At 35.2% G+C, this 20,665-nt stretch overlaps 1 protein-coding gene across 6 annotated transcripts in view; it reads right to left on the bottom strand.

The window, feature by feature from the left end:
* Nucleotides 1-20,665, bottom strand: part of LOC111057538 (ADAMTS-like protein 1) — a 323,119-nt gene that overhangs the window by 91,140 nt on the left and 211,314 nt on the right. For 5 of the 6 annotated variants that reach the window (XM_039421842.1, XM_039421841.1, XM_039421845.1 and 2 more), the window contains one exon: nt 1,759-1,911. In XM_039421842.1, the coding sequence (XP_039277776.1) occupies nt 1,759-1,911 (153 nt within the window). The remainder of the gene's footprint in view (nt 1-1,758; nt 1,912-20,665) is intronic. The other variant, XM_039421843.1, reaches the window with a different exon arrangement.

The following is a 20,665-nucleotide window of genomic DNA, read 5'->3' as shown; positions in this document are numbered from 1 at the left end:
TAGAATAAAGTGTTCTCTCCCTCGTGCTTCAAGGCAGCATAATGCGTCATAGTATTTTCAATACGAATATGCCTGGCTAGTAGAAATAAGCAAGCAATGAGTCAAAATTGACCTGCTCCAAGTAAACGACAGTAAACAATTTGTTGGTTTGGCCAGCAGACCACTGGCTAAAGAGACAAACAACAATAGGCTTTCAGGCCAACAAAAACAGTAATAACTGTGATACATCGGGGCTTTTACCACTAGTTTCATTTATTCGGGATTTGGTTGGTGGTGGAGGGGTGGGGGGAGAGCAATGCATGACAGTGAGGCCCCCGTCACAGCGATTACACCAAGTTTGTCGTAACAGCGGAACTATCTCTTTTGTTGTCATATCTTCGGGATAAATCGGCCGGCTGTTTATTTCCGAGCCAGAGTTAGTTTTGGAAGAGAATTGAGGGGAGGTGATTGTGCCAGGAACGAGGGGGGAATTGCAGGGGGGCGCAGACAGATAGCTTTGGAAGACGTGAGCTACTGTGTGATTTATTGAAGGGGGACCGTTCTGAATCGTCTCCATGTACAAGAGTATTGTTTGTTGCAGATGTCGCGTCGTGCTCGGAACATGTCCTATCTACAAATGGGCCGAGCCTCATAAAATTGTTATTTATGGTAAAACTATAAGTCATCGGTGCTGAAAGAAAAGAACAGCAGAGATCATCTATACTACTGAAATTGAGTTGAAGCTAGAGAGAATATTATTTCCTGCAAATTCTACTGAACAACTCATTCGTGAATTTTCTGATTAGAAATCGAATGTCCTTGATAGACGAGGATATCCCCTCATTATCAATAGACGAGGATATCCACATGACTATTGTCATAGCCACCTCTAATACAAGGCCCCGGCCTGCGATATTGTAACGTCGCAGCGTAGGCCTAGAATCTAATAAATGATTGGTGAAAAGATCAGCTGGAATTTCTTAAAATATTTTTTCACCAATCATGTATACTCTCAATCATGTATATTCTAGGCCTATATGTATATTCTAGGCCTACGCTGCGACGTTGCAATATCGTAGGCCGAGGCCTTGTATCAGAGGTATTGTACGCTACCAACGACCAAGGCTTGCCTATCTGCTCTGAATTTTCTGATAATGGTAACACTGCAAAATTATAATCTCGAAATGGAATGCGTGAATAACATTTTGGACTTCTTGAATGAAATAGAACTGGAGATAGAAATTGCCAGATAAGTAACTTGTCCTACCTTTAAACTCCAAACCTCACTATTTTTGAACAATTAAGTTCCATTCTGTAGAGTGGAACAACTGAGATGTATTTCTGTTATAGTGAGATTGATTGAGAAGACAAACTGTGACATTAAGTAGTTCTTGTTAGAATATGATTGGAATGAGCTTGCTCTTCTATTTCTGTGATTAATTAAATGCTGTTCTACACTGAGGATGTCTAGACGTATGTGACAGAGATGGAGTACAGAATGATGCAATGAATAATTTATACTATGCTGAATGGGAGGGAACTAAAGTCATATCCAAAACTCAGATGAGTCTTGTATGTTACAAGCAGTTTAGAGTAACATTCTCAGAATTATAGAATCCAGTTACAGCTGGAGTATTATTTGTAAAATTCTCAGAAATGTAGAGATTACAATATATTCCTGAAACAAATATTACTAGAACTAGAACAATTTTCCATTGTCGCCAGAGAACTGTGGACAATGAGTTGAATGAGAGACAAGAAAGGTAGTTGACAGCTCACCTGCATGTTGCATATTCGGTATCTGATAGCTTGTCCCTTGCATCCCGAAATAGCATTACACCTTCTCAGTTGGAACGCGGCTCCACCGTCGCATGTTCTGGAGCAAGGACTCCATTCCGACCAACCGGACCATATCCCTGATTCCACCTCCTGCTGAAAATAATAGGGATCATAATCAATTGAATCAAATATATTTTTCTTCTCACATACAAGGATTAGGATATGGTCTGTTCCGAATCACATCTAGCTGATTATTCAAATAAACCTGCAAAATTTTATGTTATTGCCCATTATTATCGAATCAAAGATTTGAGGGTATACTAATATCTACTTTATACTAATACATTAATCTTGAAATCGACAGCTCAATACACAATGGTAAAGTAATTCTCATTGGATCCACGTTGGTGGAAACTAAGTTTCTCTTCTGTAAATTGACCAGGTCAAGAAATTGATACTGTGGTTCAAGGTTTCAAGCTTAGATTACAATCATTTGAAAATGGAGAGCAAGTCGCTCTTCAAAAGTTATTAGTGACTAGTAAATATTTAGCAACCCAACCAAGATAAACTAATTGTAGTCAGCTCCACTCTAAAATGTGAGCATCTCTTATAAAATACGTCTATGCTTTCCATTTAATGGGATCAATTGTCAATGCTGACAGTTTGACGTGAAATTTTCTTGATTATATAAGACTTAGTATTGCTTTTTCGACATTGCTGACTTTGAAACAGCTTACTGATGTGCACTATCCATTACACAGTAAATCAAGTATGTCCAGTGTTTACGCCACTTGAAGTACTATATTGGATGAATCAGGCACGATTGAGTTTTATCATTGAGAAAGTAGATACACATCTTGTAGAAAAAAAAGCATAATATATATGCAATATATATACATATATGCTACAATATAATATATATACAATATAATATATATACAATATAATATATATACATATTATGCTATTTTACTTGAAAATGATGTAAGCATCGAAACTAGTTGTTTTAATCTGTTAATTTATATTAAAAAGTTCACAAAAAGGGTAATGTGGTATTATTTCACGAATATTATGCTTTATCTCCTTTATTGTTTGATCATCACGGTTGCAATAGGGTGAGCTTGGAGAAAATTATTTGAAAATAAGTTCGAGCTGTTTGGAAATAGATCTACTCCAGTATGGTTTTCTCTGTATTCCATTACTATGGTTGTTCTAAGGGTGGGATTATGGCAGAGTACTGTATTTCACTTTCTGTATATGATAAGCAAATCTTGATGTTCTGAATTCAATGTTGTGAACATTCCAACTTATTCTGGAGAAAGTTTTCTATTGGTAAATTGATGTTGAATAATTCACGAAAAACCATACACAGACAGATGGAGGGCAAACTTTCGTCAGCTATTATGTCAACATGTTCCACTTCCAGTGGCTGCGCTCAAAGTTGACATAAATTTGTGTGTTTCTATTCCTCAGGGAATTCGCGTTTGACATTCTGTTCGGAGGAAGAGAATCTCGCAAAGCATCTCGCTGACACGTTTCGCAGATTTAATTAAATCAATCTCCATCAAGTCTAAGCCACTTTCCAGATTAGCAGACGTCAAAAGGATTCGAAACCCCTTGAACGCAACGATACCACTCTGTTAGTGAATCCGGTGTTGAACTATGCTAAAATAGTGGCTAGGCGTTGAAGATATCATTGATACTGCTAGAATAGTTGATAGAATTGATTTATCTGCAACCTGACCTTCTCACTGAAATATTCAATTGAATAATCAATTTTTCAAATTCTCGTGTTGTTTGACTTTGCAATCTTATACTTCTCGATTCAACGTAGTTCTCGATATGTGAAGGTTGTCCACTCGTTTCTATTACTACGTACTGAGAAAATGTTGAATTAGTCGAAGATATATTCGATTACGATGATATATTTCCTTAAAAACCAATGACCATCACAAAAGCTAGGTGATCTCTTCTTCCATGATATTCAAGCAGGCATTGTTAAATTTGAGAAGCTGAACTTAAACTGGTGAACAACTGGATTTACATCATCGATAACAAATTGGAGAAAATCGAGTGAAGCTCAAAAACATGCTATGTGAGACACACAGTGTTTTTTCTTTCCTCCCCAACTAGCAATCTTCAGTGGCCAAAGCTTTGAATGATTTTAATATTCTTTTTTAAAGTTAACGTTATAGATTCCATTAAGATGGTAGATTCGTGGAAGTTTCCTCATTTCAATTATCTAAGTAAACTGATTGGTTTGTACTTTGTCACAATAGTTGATATTCATTGTCTTGTCGTGAACAAAAGTGACTTATTAATTATTCTAAAGAAACAAACTACGATGAATTGTTCGCAACGTACGTATCAATCAATGATCTTATCTATTACAACTGTCTCATAGTTGAAAACTTCAGAACCACAAACTCATCCTGAGTGTCAGTCCTCTCTCATCTATTGTACACAACAATACTCTAGAATATTCCAAGTTACAATCGTGAAATCAATCAGTTTTGTCGTTGATAACAATCGAATGTGAATTAACTATCCAAGAACATGCAATCCTATTCAGAGGGAAAAGCTCCCGATTTGCTAGACGGAGCTTGAAATCCACACAATGCGAGTTAGCGTTGCAGCGCTAGGTGTTCCAAAAGTATTGTTGGTAGTCTAGAATGCAGACAGAATAAGACAGTGGTGGCATTGGCATTGTTGAGCTGTCAGTCAGCCTGGAAGCCGGAGAGAAGGCTGATTACGAGTCAGGCTCCATTAAGTTGGAGAAGATTGCCGCATTATTTATAAGGACTTGTGCTGTCCCTCATGTACTCCGAATGCATAAATCATTCAACGCTTGATCACCTAGAGCCGTTCACATGGCTTTAATGCGACGTCAGACAAGAAAACAAAACAAAACACTTGTCTTGACTCATCAGCATGCAAATAAAATTCTCTACCGGGAACCCTCCCACACCGACTCGTTAAGGTCCCGTTTTGACACCGAAATATGAATAGTATCTTCTTATATTATTGCCTTTGCAAATTCTAGATGAATTCAAAGGAAAGAAGCGCCAACTGTTCTGCTTCCAGGTTATCTTCTTTAAAGTCAGTGACTGTTTTAGTAAACCGTATCAGCAAATTCACTGTAACAGGAGATTTATTTTTACAGATGGAAATAAATTGAAAATAGCATTTGTTCGAATGCTAATTAATGAATAAATAATTATTACAGCATTAATTGGGATTTTAGCTTGATATTTATTATTTATTTTTCACGTTTATAATAATTATATTCATCCTACAATACTACATGATTATAAGATTGAATATTAAGTTGATACGAAGATTTTAATCAACATATTGTAATAGTATCTCAAGTCATAGGACGGGAAACATACTCGACTGAAACATATGATTTTATTACAGTATAGTATGCTGTAATGAGAATCATATGTTTATTTGTTCTACAATCATCTGTTTACCGGCTTGATTTCATGGATGTAAAACAGCTGAAATTGAATGACTATGACAAAAAATATCTTGTTGATATAAATGATGAAGAGCACTTGACCTTACATTCAATTGAGTTCTACCATGGAGGAATAATTTTTCGATAATGCTTCTTTTTCTGATGTATGTTTTATTTTTGACGAATAAGGAATCTTTTATTAAATTTTCTCGCTTCAATGATAGCTACCCTACTCTACTCTAAGGATAGGAATCTATTGATCCTTGATCATATAAAATATAGAGATTACGAGTCCTAGTTCAAGATTTAACTATCCTCAAACATAATTTAACAAGATATTTGATCCCGGAAGAGTTCAACCAACTTCTTAGCACCTGCAATTTGAACGATCGACGACGGTCTTTATGTTGTTTGTGAAGGGGTTCAATGAATGGAGAGTGCAACACACACTAATAAGACAACCCTTACACATGAATAGCAACTCAGGTGGTTCTAGTCCGTCGAGCAAGTTCGTGAGTGGAGAGAGAAAGTTGCTTCACGAGAGAGAGAGAGACGGAGATAAAGAAAAGGAAAGGAAGATAGAGAGAGAACATGTGAGTGAGGTAGGAGTATGGAAAGTATGTGAGTTGAAGAGAGAACATAATAGGGAGAGACCGGAAGAGACAGAGCAAGTATGGAGAGGAGTGGAAAATGGTAGTGAGGAGGAAAGTCGGAGTGAGTGAGTTGAGTTCGTAAGTGAAGAGACGAGGAGCCTTCAAGGGTGAGAGAAAGCATATATAGTGGAGGAAGAGTTGATGTGAGGAGGTTGAAAGTGGAAAGTGAGGATAGTGTGTGACTAATAGAGGGAGAGAGAGAGAAAGAGTGACAAAGAGTGTGAGCGAGAGAGAGAGAGAGAAAAGGAAAGAGAGAGATAGAGTCACAGAAAGAGTAGTGGAAGAGAGTGAGAAAGATTGAGATAGGGAGAGAGATTTCTAGTGAGAGGGAGTGAGAGAGTGTGTGTGTGAGGAAGTGAGTGAAAGAAAGTAAGAGAGTTAGAGAGAGTGTGAGAGAGAGTAGTAACCGCAGCCTAAGCCGCTGGATAAGTAGACGTAGCAGCAGTTGCGACTTGAAGCCCTTACAATATTCCCCGCGCTCAGCCCGCTGCACTAAATAATTGAAGAACCACCTCATTGTTATCTGCACATATAAAGCGGCCCTAATTCCAGAAGGAATCTGGATAGCGCCGTTTCAACCTTTATTTATTCAAATTTCGGCTTTGTTCCTGTGAATGGTCGCGTAGGAAAGATGCTAGGCGGCCCCTTTGCTGCATTATGCCACATTTTTCCGCAGCGCACCGCCACTGTCCTAACCTCACTTTCAGCCATCGAATTTGGAGGCATGAATTATTCCAAGGTCAGGCTCATACGCGCGTGCCATTGGATGCCCGCAGGCCTAGAAGCCTATATATATGCTTTATGGATTGATACGCTAACTGAAGAATCATTTAAAACAGATCTAATGTTGCCAGCTAATCAACATGTAGGTGCAATATTGTAGCGTGATTGCCACTATAATCACGTGACACAAGTGGGCTACAACTATTCAGAACCAATCAGTTGCAGTTCTTTACTTATTGAGAGGGAGCAATGTAATTGGATCGTGTTTTGAGATAAAAGAGGAGGGAATGGAGAAGTAGTGTGGATGGATTGATAGTGGAAGGAAGCTTTCAGGAGTGAAACTATACAAATACTCGTAATAATAAGATTGTATTCCAATAATGGTATAATACTAGTTGGGAAAAAATGATTGAATAATACAAAATTAAGAAATAAAATTCACAATGCAGCTCTCAAATAGAGAGCTTGTGTGTGATAGTCTACCTTTGTATGAGGGACGATTTATCATGTATGGAGGACGTCTTTTAATTAGGAATGAGGAAATTATTTTTTTCTAGTTACCTTGAAAAGTGGCCATTCCTGCACTGATTACAGAACGCAAAGAATCACTTTTCCGCTCTAGTGCGGGAAAAATTTTTCTGCACTCCAGATATGCAACATGGCAACACAAAATAGTTGGTGGGTTTTATGGAGGATTAGTGCACGAAAACAAAAATTAAGTTGGTAACAATGACTGTGGTTAGATTTAGATAAGAATCATTTCAATGACTACCCTACATTTATGATAAAATCCCAATCTAGAAATCCAAAACAAGAATAATGTTCATCTAAATCATAATTAAATAATAACTTCTCATCATTTAATAATAAATAATGTTTATTTTCTATTGACAGTAATAATTATTTCAACTGCAAGCAATGAGAAAAGTAGCAAATTTACATTATAAAATTTGAATTTTGAGGTTAAATGATTACCGTTCGATATCCATATAAATAAAAATAATAAAAAACATAAGAATACTACAATAAATATTTTCTGTTGTATATGTTATTTTTATAAATATTTTTCAGTTTACTTTGAGCATTTTTCTCGGTAATTTGAGCAAAAGTCTAAATTTCTGAATCCTGTTTCAGTAAATTTTAGCTGGATGAAACAAACTTAGGTACGATTCTTCCTGCTAGGTCGCGCGCTTGTCGGTTCAGCCATCTTGCAGCCATCCCAATCGGCTGTTGGCGTGTATTTTGAATGCGAATTTTTTGTTATCTGTATTTTTTCTGATTCTTGAATGAATAAAAATGAGAACTTTGGCTGAGAATTTTCAACTTCAATTGGATTATTAATTTTTAAATGAATTAAGGTTATTAATAACAGCATCACACACACACACACACACACACACACACAAACATTTGATGGATTCCAGCCATCATTTTACCCATAATATTATTCACTCTTCATATTCAATGATAACTGTGGGAAAAATTTAATGTGTAATACGTGTGCAAAGTTCCTCTGCTGCACTCAAGAAGCTATTCCGAACGTTTCTTTCGGTGCAGCAAACTGTCACTTTGCGCACTAGTTGCACAAATAACTATTAATGAGTGTACTTTCAAATTACAACAGTATAAAAACTGATAATCTATTTCTTATTCATCCTTGTGGGACACTAGGGTGTTTCAACCAAGCAGCCCTCATACTCGAAGTATGGAGTGGAAATTTATTGAAACGTTTGGAACAAAATTATTTTTTACCCCACAGCTCTTTTAAGGATAGTTAGAGGGTAAACAAAAGTCCTCACCCCTACCCCCTGTGCTAAGGGGGTAGGGGTGATTTGAAAGATATTTAAAGGTATCAAAAGTCCTCATCCCTACCCCTTGTGCTTAATGGTTGAGGGTGGTTTAAAAGTTGCGTATTTTCATTTCTGGCTTACACGCATGTATCTTGAAAACAATGCATTTCAGCGACATGACTAACTGAACAAAAATGGAGTTAAATAAAATTTCTACAAGTTTTGTCTTGTAGAGTTTTGTGATATCTTCTTTAGTTTTCGAGATATTCACTGGAAATTGTCACATAACTGTTGGAATAATCACCATGTTTGTTGGAGAATTGAACTTTTTGTTGAAGAAAAATTAGATGGATGTTGGAAAACGTTATATATGATACGAGTGAGATGAATTTTCATTTATTGATTATAAATGGAAAAGAGATGAGAACATGTCGAGCAGGGAGAGGGAGAGCTGTAGGGAAATGAAGTTTCCCGGGTCTGAGGTATGCGTTACATAGACATACCTGATCCCCTGATAGTTCATGAAAACCATCAACAATAACAATTCTACGCTTGTAAACGACGTATTATCAGTGTAACTCTGTTGTTATTCTATTTCACCAACGTATTCATGATCAGCAAAATGAAAGTAAATACTTGGACTATTGGAATACCATATCATTAAAATCTTGTCAAATGTTTGTTGCGTGCATTGCATAAACATCAGTATTATCTCTACTTGATTGGAATTGATGGTTGGAATTGTGTAAAAAACTACAAAATCCAATATCATCATAAGGTCTTCAAATATGGCGAAGCCAAGTTAGGATATAAATTATGAACAAAGTCTAAAAAAAAATCCGGATAACAACATCAAAATGTTATTAAATGAATCTGATAAATTAATAATATGATAAATATAACAAGAATGATAGAGCTTATAATAAATTATTAATATTCTTCTTCTTCTTCCTCTTCTTCTTCTCTCTTCTTCTTCTTCTTCTTCTTCTTCTTCTTCTTCTTCTTCTTCTTCTTCTCCTTCTTCTTATTCCATTGAAGGTTTGGGCTCTTGCCTGTTCCAACTCACAACAGTATACATAATGAGTAATTATTATTTTAGTATGAATAACATAGCATATTTCTCGAGTGACACATATTGAATAGTACATTATTAGAATCACTCATCATCATACTTATATTTTTGGTTGTATGCAAATGTTACAGAACAGATTAACTACAGTCTTTATTTGCGATAGAAGTAGGAGAGTCCAGTCTCGCGTTCCAAGTTGAAAATGTTAATTGACCAAGATTGGGAAATGATACTATCCCTTGCGAGGGAAAGTTAAGTCAGAAGAATAAATGAAGGAGTCAAGAAAGTCGTTCTGGAATCCCCCATGGAATAGAAACCAGGGAAAAGACTCAAACTTTTCGGAAAGTCTTTGAATGAGTAATGCGTTGAGCCATTCCACTAGAGACGTCCCCGACAAGTAATTAGCACAATGCGATGTATGGCTCTTGCATAATACATTACTTTTACTCTTCCTCAACTTTTTTCATCTCCTTGAAAAATCCAATGCACTAATCCGAAGGGCTATTTTTTCTCATGGAATCTCCTGCTAGATCCTTGTTGACTCTACTTTTTCAAAGTAAACGCTACTATACAAAAATTATTTTTTCTACAACTGCGCGTAAAGAAAGAATTTACATACTCAATTCTCCTCGTAAAACAGCTTATTTCTGAGGAGAATCTACTTTTTCGCTCGCTAACCATCCGCGAATGCGCAGTAGATTTTTCTTTACTCTCGCTGATCATTCTCGCATGCGCAGAAGAGTTTCTTTACGCTCGCTAATCAGCTGATGGTAAGCAGCTCGCCAAAAAGTCAGATCTTAACCTAAAAAGTCGGTAATTGTAACTCTGCCGAAATAAGTAGTCTGATTTAACAGGTTTGGACTGTTGTAGAAAAAATTTTGTATGTAATTCGCACGTAATGCTTCTTTATCGCTCTTGCAAAATTATCACGCTCCGCTTCACGTCTAACGTGATAACTGTTTTGCGCGAGCGATAAAGTCGCGCATTACGCTCTTAATACATAAATAGCTATTTCAACACGGGAATCGAACCCGGTACCTCCTAATTGCCAATGCTTACCCTCACACCAAACCGACAATCTCTGGATAGCAAAAGCCTTGATTTACAGCATTTAATTTAGATCTTCGTTCAACAATAATCAATAATTCTAATAATTTACCATAATTTTTATGAGGAGAGTTCTCGTTGCATTGACTATGATCAATGGTTGAATGTGTGAATAAACAATGAATCTGTAACCGTGAACAACTTCATTTAAGCCTATGTATTGTAACTTGAAACATGAATAACTCAAATCTCATATAAATCACTTGAAAATGGCATAAATGACCGAAACATGTTGTGATAAAATATTTCAAAAAAAGGGTACTGAGATTTTTATTTTCTTTATATTTATATTACAAGTAGCCCTATACAGAAAAGAGATTAATCAAATCTCATATTATCTAACTATAATGTTAAATCTTGAACGTTACAAAACATGAAGTAAATCTAGTTGCATTGAAACTAAAATATTCCTTTTCAGGCAAATTTATACTTAGTTGTTTATGGGATGGGTTTTGATTTGGTTGTAACATTTTGAAGATTTATTCCCACACGAGGAAAGATTCAGATACGAACAAAAATCTTCAATATTCTCAAAAGCCTGTTATGAGACTCCCAACCATTCATGTACCACAGTGCACTCAAAATGGAGTTTAGTTAAACTGTCCTGTCTCCTATACTCCGCACAAAATTACTTCAGACTTGGAGGATTATGCGCCACAGAGAAATGGAGGGAGATCAGCCAATTACAGTGATGGATGGAGTTATAGGTAGGAACAAAGTTGTCAATTGGTTCGATTGGAGTCAGTTGACTGAATGCTTCCAGAGAGGAAACTTCGTTGGTTTAAAATGAGCACTAGAATGCTAGAATGCTGACCGGTTCAGAACGGTGACTTCGTTCCGCCGTTGTATCCCTACTTCTGTATGCCTTCCCCGCTGCGCATGTCCCTCCCAAGTCCAAAGTAATTTTGTACGGAGTATTTAGGTTTGATAAAACTCAATATTCTATAAAAACTACATCGCATGAATGATTTCAGTCACCCACTTTGAGAACCATTATCAACATCTTCGTTCACTATTGTTATGTCACTGGATATATGAGGAAATCGCTTCCTCCGAACATTATCAGCATCCATTGGCTTTCTCGAAAACTCTTTTCTTTTTTCTAGAGAGATGAAGTAGAAAAGAGGTGATAATGGTTGACACATTGCATTGGGAGTAATGTATTGTTCTTCATTCTCGGTTGAAGTAATATCAGTCTTTTCACACCTCAATTGGTTGATCAACAATCATTAGATTGCTGATATCTTCCCAAATGGTAGACATGTACAAATATAACAAATCGAGTAACTTCATTTATTACTATTGATAATATAATAATAAGAAATTATCAGGCTGTGTCATCTAACCCTTCATGCTTCATCGTAATAAACATTTTTTATTAGACTCAGAATATACAGAATCATTAACAAACGAAATTGGAATCAATGTTTTGATAATATCAAGTTGTTTTTATAAAAAGAAATTAACGCTACTATTACAAAGCTAGACTTTCTTGCAAGATAGCGGATTTTGGCGTCAGGATACTAGCCAAACTTCCATTCTGTGGTTCAGCGCCACAGATCTGTCATCAGGTTTTTTACTGTGCGTGAAAAAACATGATGGAATTGATTAGTGGCGTTGAACACGACCAATGGATTCGAGCTCGATTTTTAATCGAACTAAAATTTGAATTTTTAATCGATTGAAATAATAGTATATTATTAAAATAATTATATTGTGAAATAGAACTATCTTATTGCCAAATCAACAAGTGACTAAAGTGAATACGTTGTTCTCCAAATACTTGAAGCAAAGTTATTGGGAAAATGTCCAATTTCATAATAACCATGATCGGAGGTAACATAATGATCCGTCTAATAAGTATTCGCCAGTCCGGGTATCGAATGCTCCTGGTTGTCAATATTTTTTCAGTAACAAAGGTCTTCGGGGTATTTGACAGCAATTAATTTGGTTTTCGTTTAGTAATCATTATATTCTATATTATAAAATATTGATTAATATACAAAGTTCTATAATTTATTTCCGTCTATTCTGATAATTATAATCATTAAAATTCGAGTAATTGCAATATCTCACTATATTAAGTCTGCTTAATATTGTTGTTCCATCTCCAAAAATCTATCTCAAAAATTATATGACTGAAACAATGTCATAAACTAGAAGTATGAGAATGGAGTGCAAAGCACATATATGCAAAACAATAGAGTTTAGTTTTCTTTCCTAGTTCAGTAGCATTGTAGATTGCTAGAGTCTATGTTGACTGTGTTGCCGTGCTGCCTAATCAGTCCCTTCTTTTCAAACAGAGAACAAGGAAGGAGATTATCCATCACTTCCACAATATATATATATATTATATACACACACACACACACACACACACACACACATATATATATATATAATATATATATATATATATTATATATATATATATATATATATATATATATATATAATATATATAAAATTTTCGTTCAATTCTAACTTTCTAACACCACTCAAGGCTTTAGCCTCATGGAAAGTCAATTTCTCTCTTCCAGGTAAATCTGTCAGTATAATTTAATTTTTTTTATCCATATAAAAAGAGATTCTGAATTCAAATTTGAAATTAGTAGTAGAATCAACTTCAATTATTCATAGCCTGTAGTCGCCCAATAATTTCATCTCTACGAATTACTACACATCATTACGAGGAACATCCACTCACTAACACATTCGCCAGTATCAAAGATATGACTGATTCCAATAAATTTGGAAATTCATTTTGGACAATATAGGATCAAGGCCGATGATAATATGTGAATAGAGCTTTCAAAGTCTGTTCTGTTTCAATTTTGTAAAATATTTTATAATTTACATAATATATAAATAATAAATAAATAATGAATAGTTTTATTTATGAAAAAACTATGATCTATTATAATTAATTTATTTATTATTAATGAATAAAATAATGAATAATTTTGTAAAACATTCCAATTTTATTCAATTTTGAATGTGAGTGACTATTTTCAGTACTGAATATGATATAAGAAAAAATGAAAAGTACAAAATCAAGGGCTCTTTTGCTATGAGACTTCTTAATTTGTTCGGACAAATTCCATCTAATATTGTTTCATTGACTCGAATTGATTGACATTGAATTCAAAATTCATTGAACGGTATTTCCCCAAGAAAAATGGAAATGGATGTAAAATTCAAATAAAGGCTTGGTTAAAAGAAGTTCCAAAAGAATTACATTGGGGGTTTTCTATCACGATTTTCGGAAAAGATGTTCCGATTGATTTTGAAACATGCATTTATGTTTAAAATCGTAAACAGATTATTATTATAGAAGTATTATTCCATGATAATAATAATACTTCTAATTAAGTATAAGTATACTTATACTAAATAAAGTATACTTCAAATAATACTAATAATAATATTTTTCTTATTATTTATTCTTTAATAATTAATATTCAATTATATATTAATTATATTTAATTAATAATTAATATTATTGTTCAATAATTAATATTTAATACGCTATTACTATTATTCTTAGAAGTATAGTTTCATAGTATATTACTTGACTTGAAGTACTCTATTGTCTTGGACTATGACATCACAGTATACATACAGTATGGAAACTTGGCTAGTACCTTGACGCTAAAATCCGCCATCTTGTTAGGAAGCGCCGCATTGTAATAGTATTGATGGTAGGTTCGGATCACTTTAATGATCCGGATCAATTGATCCCATTCACTGTCACGAGTCAATCAGAAGACCAGGATTGGAACTTCCCAAGGTCACGTGACGTGTTTAGTATTGGCGTCATGTAAAAAGCGTTTGTTAGATAGGCGATTGATTACAAGTTTCCATTCTGTACTTATTCTGTGATGACATCACCTAAATTTGGAAGAAAAATAGCACAAGGACTACCTTATTATTTATATACCAAAATGTTATTACATCAGTGTCATCTGAATTGTGCGATCCAGCTGCTAGACAATGGATGGTTGGTGCGGAGGCTCAAAAGGAGGAAACCGTATGAACTAGTGTAGTGCTTGTTCAATTAGTGTCCAGTGAAAGAGCAGAGCAGTGATTGAGTGAATCTAGCTTCTATAGTACAGTCATAAGTGTACATATTAATTAAACAATCAATATCAGTAAGCATATCTAATAAGATATTCGCTGTTAACATTTTAAAGTAGTATGTTAGGATAGAAAAAATTAGCTCATTAGTCTCTAGACTAGATAGCTATAGTATTGACAATAAAAAAAAATTGTATTGTAATGCAAGGTTATTTGCTCTTAATCTTCTGGGGGCAATATTTGTTCTAACTATTTTTCTGCTCTTGATATTGCTTGTTTATTTCCTCTAAATATTTATTTGCTCTTAATCTCGGGTCCCAAGAAAAAATAGATTCTGAATTCGAAATTGAAATTAGTAGAAGAATCAACTTCATAGCATGTAGTCGCTCAAAACATTCATCCATATGTATCAATACACATCATTACAAGGAACATCATTTTCACCAATAGATTCGCCAGTATCAAAGATATGAATGATTCCAACCTGATTCATGTCAATAACATGTGTTCTATTGAAATCATAAGTGATGGAATCGTAATTGGCAATTTGGCTGTGAAAACAAGACGTGGTGAATATTACAGAGCGTAACTGTAGCAGTACACTACACGGCGTGCTTGTGTGCGTATTCTTCTTGAAGAGCAGCTGCTGGAACAAAAGCGAGCTGAGTTGGTGACAGATGAAGAGCACACGGCGCATACGTACGGCACGCATACGGTGCGCTGGATTAATGAGGTTAAGTGGTTCCGTTTGCCTGCGTCGCCTTTCCCACCTACCTTTCGTCTTTCTCTACCCTTCTAACCTCAAGTCTATACGTTGTGGTGCTCTTCCTGGGGGAGTCACTCTCACCTCCAAGGATAGGACAACACACGTAGGGTGATGTAATGCTGTATTTAAATGCCTCACGTTGGGCCGGCAAATCATGTGGAGCTCTATTTGAAGGCTTCACACATGTAGGGTGAATCTTGTACTGAGTCAATGGTGTAGTGGCTATAAATTTTGTAATTGCGTGTGTGGACGCTGAGTGTACACCAGACTGATTGATTCACTACAAGATTCAATACAATTGTCGGAATCGCGGGAGGCCTAAACGCTCGCTCACCCTTGATTCTTCTAATGACAATTGTATTGTGATGAAATTTTTATAAGTAGTGTAGCGATCGCTAAACACTGAATACGGATACCTTAAAATTATTACCTGTGAAGAATGAGCATACAAAATCATACAGGTCGAGCAAAAATCCCGATGTAGATAATTTACGGGACTGCGTCTCTAATAAATTCTGAAGGATTAAAATACGGTATTTGACCAAATATCGTTCAGAATATATTCGAGAACAGAGTCTTGTCGGGTTTTAAGCTCTATTGTAGGAATTTATATGATCTATGGCTGCATCTGCTGTACAATTGATGTGTTCGCTCCAAAGTCGAGGTAGGTAACAGATAAAAGCTGATATATGAGCAGGTAAGGACAAAGAATAAATATCTCGATCTGACCCCACTCGCTACATCCACTTAGACCTGTTCCAGTATCCAGCTTAATTCAATTATTCCAATGATCGTATTCGATCGGTTCTTGATGATGATAGAACGTATCAGACACAATAATTGACAGGCTTAAGAAATAATCGAACTCAGAAAGCGAATTAACAAAACTGAAATATATTATAATAAAATATGTAATCATACAGTGCAGGTTCAGAATTTGATTTACAGGTTGATAATAATTTAGCATTAACAGAATAGTTAAAAATTTCTTGTGCTTGCATGATACCATGCGTGATTCAACAGATTTTACGATTGATAAAATTTAACAGTTTGAAAAAATAGTGAAAAATGAATTATAGAAAATATTTTTAAAAATGCTCGGGGTCGTGGTTCAGGCAGCGGAGGATAGTTAATCAACTACAAATTCTTATAAATAAATATGAATAAATTTTAGGCTCTTATAACTAAAAGCGCTTGTCGGCGTGGCCAATAATTAACGAAGAAAAATTTATGTTTTTCTGCACTGAAATATTTTCGAAGCGTAGATTGGGGCCCCTTTTAAAACTTATAACTCACGTGAATTTCCTTGGCGGTCGTGGTTTTCTTCTTTAGATCAAAAATCGTTTGATCGGCGGCAATCCAGGCTTTGGTTTCAGCACGTGGGGGAATTTTAATTTAAATATCTCCTTCGCCGAATTAATTAAGGGATAGTTTACTTTAAGCTTTTAAATTTATCGATTGATGAAAACAGAAATTTATAAATAACAAATAGATTGGCCTAAAATATCGGCTCACAAATAGAACATTTAAAAATCGAACAAGAAGTTTTCACAAATAGGTCTTTGGTAACTATAAAAAGAGATCTACACGGTAAGGATTTCAAAAGGGAAGTGCTGCTGTTTTTTCTAAGCTTTTAGGCTAGACCTTGCTTCTCGGAATCTCAATGTAATAATTTGCATAAAAATTTGCCATTGGTAGAACGCTTGTGACGTAAACATGACGTCAGTGGCAAGTAGTAGAATACAATTCCTTTAATTACAATAATGATTCAATTTAGGTAATTCTTAAAACTGCTTAATCTTATAGACATAGTTCCTCTCATACAATGTACATGTGCTAGTGTAACTGATAAGGCAGGGTTATTGTCTGATAATAGATTAACATGTGTTGCTTTCAAACGATCACCGTCTTGGTGCTATTTCTATGCACTGTGATTGGTTTAGACCTACCAAAGAGATTTAATTACCATGTGGTTCAGTTGAATTAAATTATTAATAAATTAATATTCTTGTACAATTTTTATTAGGTTTGAGATTATTATAATTAATTTCTGCCATTTTATCAATAATAGAATTTCATGCTATGACCTATTTAGTTACAATAAGACCTGACGCATAATATAATTTCTTAAATAATAAATAATTTCAACAATAATACATATATTTTATTTTTTATTTGAATTCTTGATCCTTTATTGATAGTTTTATAATTTTTAGGAATGATATTTTACCTTGCATGAGAACCGGTATGATATTTGACAATGCTTTGAATCAGTCAGCTGCGTTCGAACTGTTTTAAAAACATCTGATCGATAGTAACAAGTGTAACCTCAAAATCAGTGAGCAATTCGTAAATAATTTGTGCTTTATTCGCAAAATAATTATAATTTTATTGAATAATTTTCCTAGAAAAATATTCAGTACAGAACGGTACTCTTATCTAATATACAGTTATTGATAAGTGAGCTTTATCGCTCGGTCGCTAACTATTCCTTTAGCAAATTCTTTCATTTTAAAAGGTAATCACAATTTTTCTCTCTTTTCATGAGATCTATTTGAAGATTCATCACACAAAAGCCCCCAGGATATTTTAAATAGGTAATTGGGAGACGAGTCGAAACAATGACTATTTGAAAAATCCGATATTGTGATGAATACACTATTTCATCTCCTTACTTCTACGAAAACTCAACACTTAACACTAAAAACAATATATCGTGCACTTTTGGCTACGAAAAAATAAATAATTGATTGTTCCTTTCATTGGATACATCGAAATACAATAATTAATGAGGTCTCTTTGGATCCTTCATTAAAACAACTCCACAACTTCCATTCACGGGTGGCTTATGAGCAGACCCATAACTATAACAAATATACAAGATTTCACATATTACTTCTTAAGATTTGAATAGTATTTGCAACAAATATAGACTTTCATCATTTCTTTCATATTTATTAAAGGTTTCGACTCTTTGGTTTGGCTTTTACATAAATTGGGTGAGAGTGTGATTTTACTTCGGTGACTTGACAATCGTCTACCGTTTGACTCGAGCAATTTCTTATTTGCGCTTAGTACGTTGTGTACAAACAGGGTTACACTTGAAATGGCTTTCTTGATTTTTATCAATGTTGGTTACAAATATTAAGTCCTTAAGATTACATTTATCAATTTGAATTACAATTCATGATCTTTTGATGCAACAGTAATAAATTTCACATTTAAAGGTAAGAATTTCATTTTCTTTGGAGTTTTTTTTTTTTTTTTTTTTAGAGATACATTCATATATGACATAGAACATGCGCATTTCGTGCAAATTAACATAAATATATATTTTTGGTTGCGTTTTTTACTTATGATTTCACATTAAATAATATGTTACATTAATTGAATAAAGATATTGCTTTGATTCCTATACATTGACTCTATGATTTCGCACACATTGGTTGGTGTGACGAAGAAAATTATCGAACAGGCTTTGGTTCTGAATAGATTTTTCTACTGATTCTGTATTTCGAGGTTAGATTTACACATTTTTTCAAATAAACTTTGTTTATTTTCTTTCCTCCTATTCACTACTAATTTCATGTTATTTCTAATTTATAATTATTTTCCGTTGATAATACAATTTTTGTTTTTATTTTTCAGTTGTGCAGATGATACCAGGCGATTGTTTCGGTGATGACTCTGACACGAGACTGATGGCTTGATCAGGTTGGTAAATTTTTAGAGTTGTCTTGTAGTTTTATTTTCTTCTGTTATTAAAGTTGATTTCGGTTTCTTTATTTGAAGTGGATTAATAATATTTCCTTATTAGCTGAGATGCGGCGAAGTCTAGGTTATGTTGATTAGGCTGCAGTAGAAAGATGCTAGTCTGCAAAGGTATGATTCGATGGGTAGGCTGTGACTATGAAGAAGTTTGATAGTTGATGTATTCCACAAATGTAATTTCTAGTTGATTGAAAAATTATTTCTTCCTTAAGCCCCCATCTAAATTTGATTTCGGTATTTGTTTCAATTTTCCATTCCAATTTGCAACTATCCGTTTTATCAAACTTGGCTTAAAACGAATGTGCCTATGGTGTAAATCGATTCTCACAAATGCATTTCCTCTTTGTCGGCCGGTAACATGCAGTTTGCTATTTTTAAACCTGACATGCCGGTGGTGTCTGTATGTTTTTTCAAACGATATTTCCCTTTTTTGCATGCCGGTGTACAGTCTACTTGATTTTAACCGGGACATGACTGCGGTGATTGTAGGTTCTTCTTGAGACTATTTTCCTTTTTCCTTGCATGTCGGTAGGAATCGTGATGTAAGATTTTAGCCTAACATGACGGCGGTGTAGATGAATTCTATTAGTTGGTTTTCTTCTTTGACGTATTGTAATCCTTCTTGTTCGTTGTTTTGATTTGTAGGTTTTTACTTTCAGTTGTGATTTTGATTTGTTGTAGATTTCTGTTTTACTTCTATTGTTGTGTGAACGATCTCCATGAATGTTGGGTTCATATGTTGCAGGCGCTGTCCTCGGTGGCTCGGAGATACGTGCGGTCGGCGGTCCGGGCTGCTCTTCCACTCGGCGGGCAACGTCCTTGGACTCCTGGTGGTCCGCGCGCGGTGGTACGGGCTGTCCCTCTATGCTATGAATGTCGTCCTCAGCTTGGCGGGTGATGTCGTCCGGCTCGTCTTGGCGTTCTGCGGGCGGTGCAACTTCAGTCTTGACATTCTCGGTGGGTTGGTCTTCCTTATATGTGTCATGTTCACTTGTCTGTTTTATGACCTCTCCTCCGAGTGTGTCTGCTTTCGCATGCATGGGCTCGATCACTGGTCCAATGTTGATTTTAATTGTTTGACATTCCTCCTCAATTTGCCGTGGTTACCGTCCTGCTTTCCTCTGCTGCTTCCTTCAACCTTTGTTCCGGTTTTTTAAAATCTTGTTCACTTGCCTTCTCCATCTGTTGGATTTCCTTCTTTAATTCTTCTCTTGCTTGTTTGTCGGCTTCCCTTGCCTGTCTGATTTCTTCCCCCCACTGTTGGGTTTTCTTACTCAGATTGTTTATTGCTTCATTTGTTTGGTCGCTCATCTTGGTTATTGCTTTCAGGAGAGTGTCCATATCTTGCTGGGAAACGGTTACAAGGCGTTTGGTCGGCGGCAATGGTTCCTCCCGCGCGAACTCCTCCATCTTTGAAGTCGCTGATGTGGGCCCCAGGGTGATGTGTGGTCCTTCCATGATTTATTGGATGATACAATGATGCGAGTG

Source organism: Nilaparvata lugens, chromosome 2 (genome assembly GCF_014356525.2).
Source record: "Nilaparvata lugens isolate BPH chromosome 2, ASM1435652v1, whole genome shotgun sequence".
NCBI classification, from domain to species: domain Eukaryota; kingdom Metazoa; phylum Arthropoda; class Insecta; order Hemiptera; family Delphacidae; genus Nilaparvata; species Nilaparvata lugens.
Note: the sequence above shows the minus strand (reverse complement) of the source record. Positions and strands in the feature narration are given on the sequence as shown.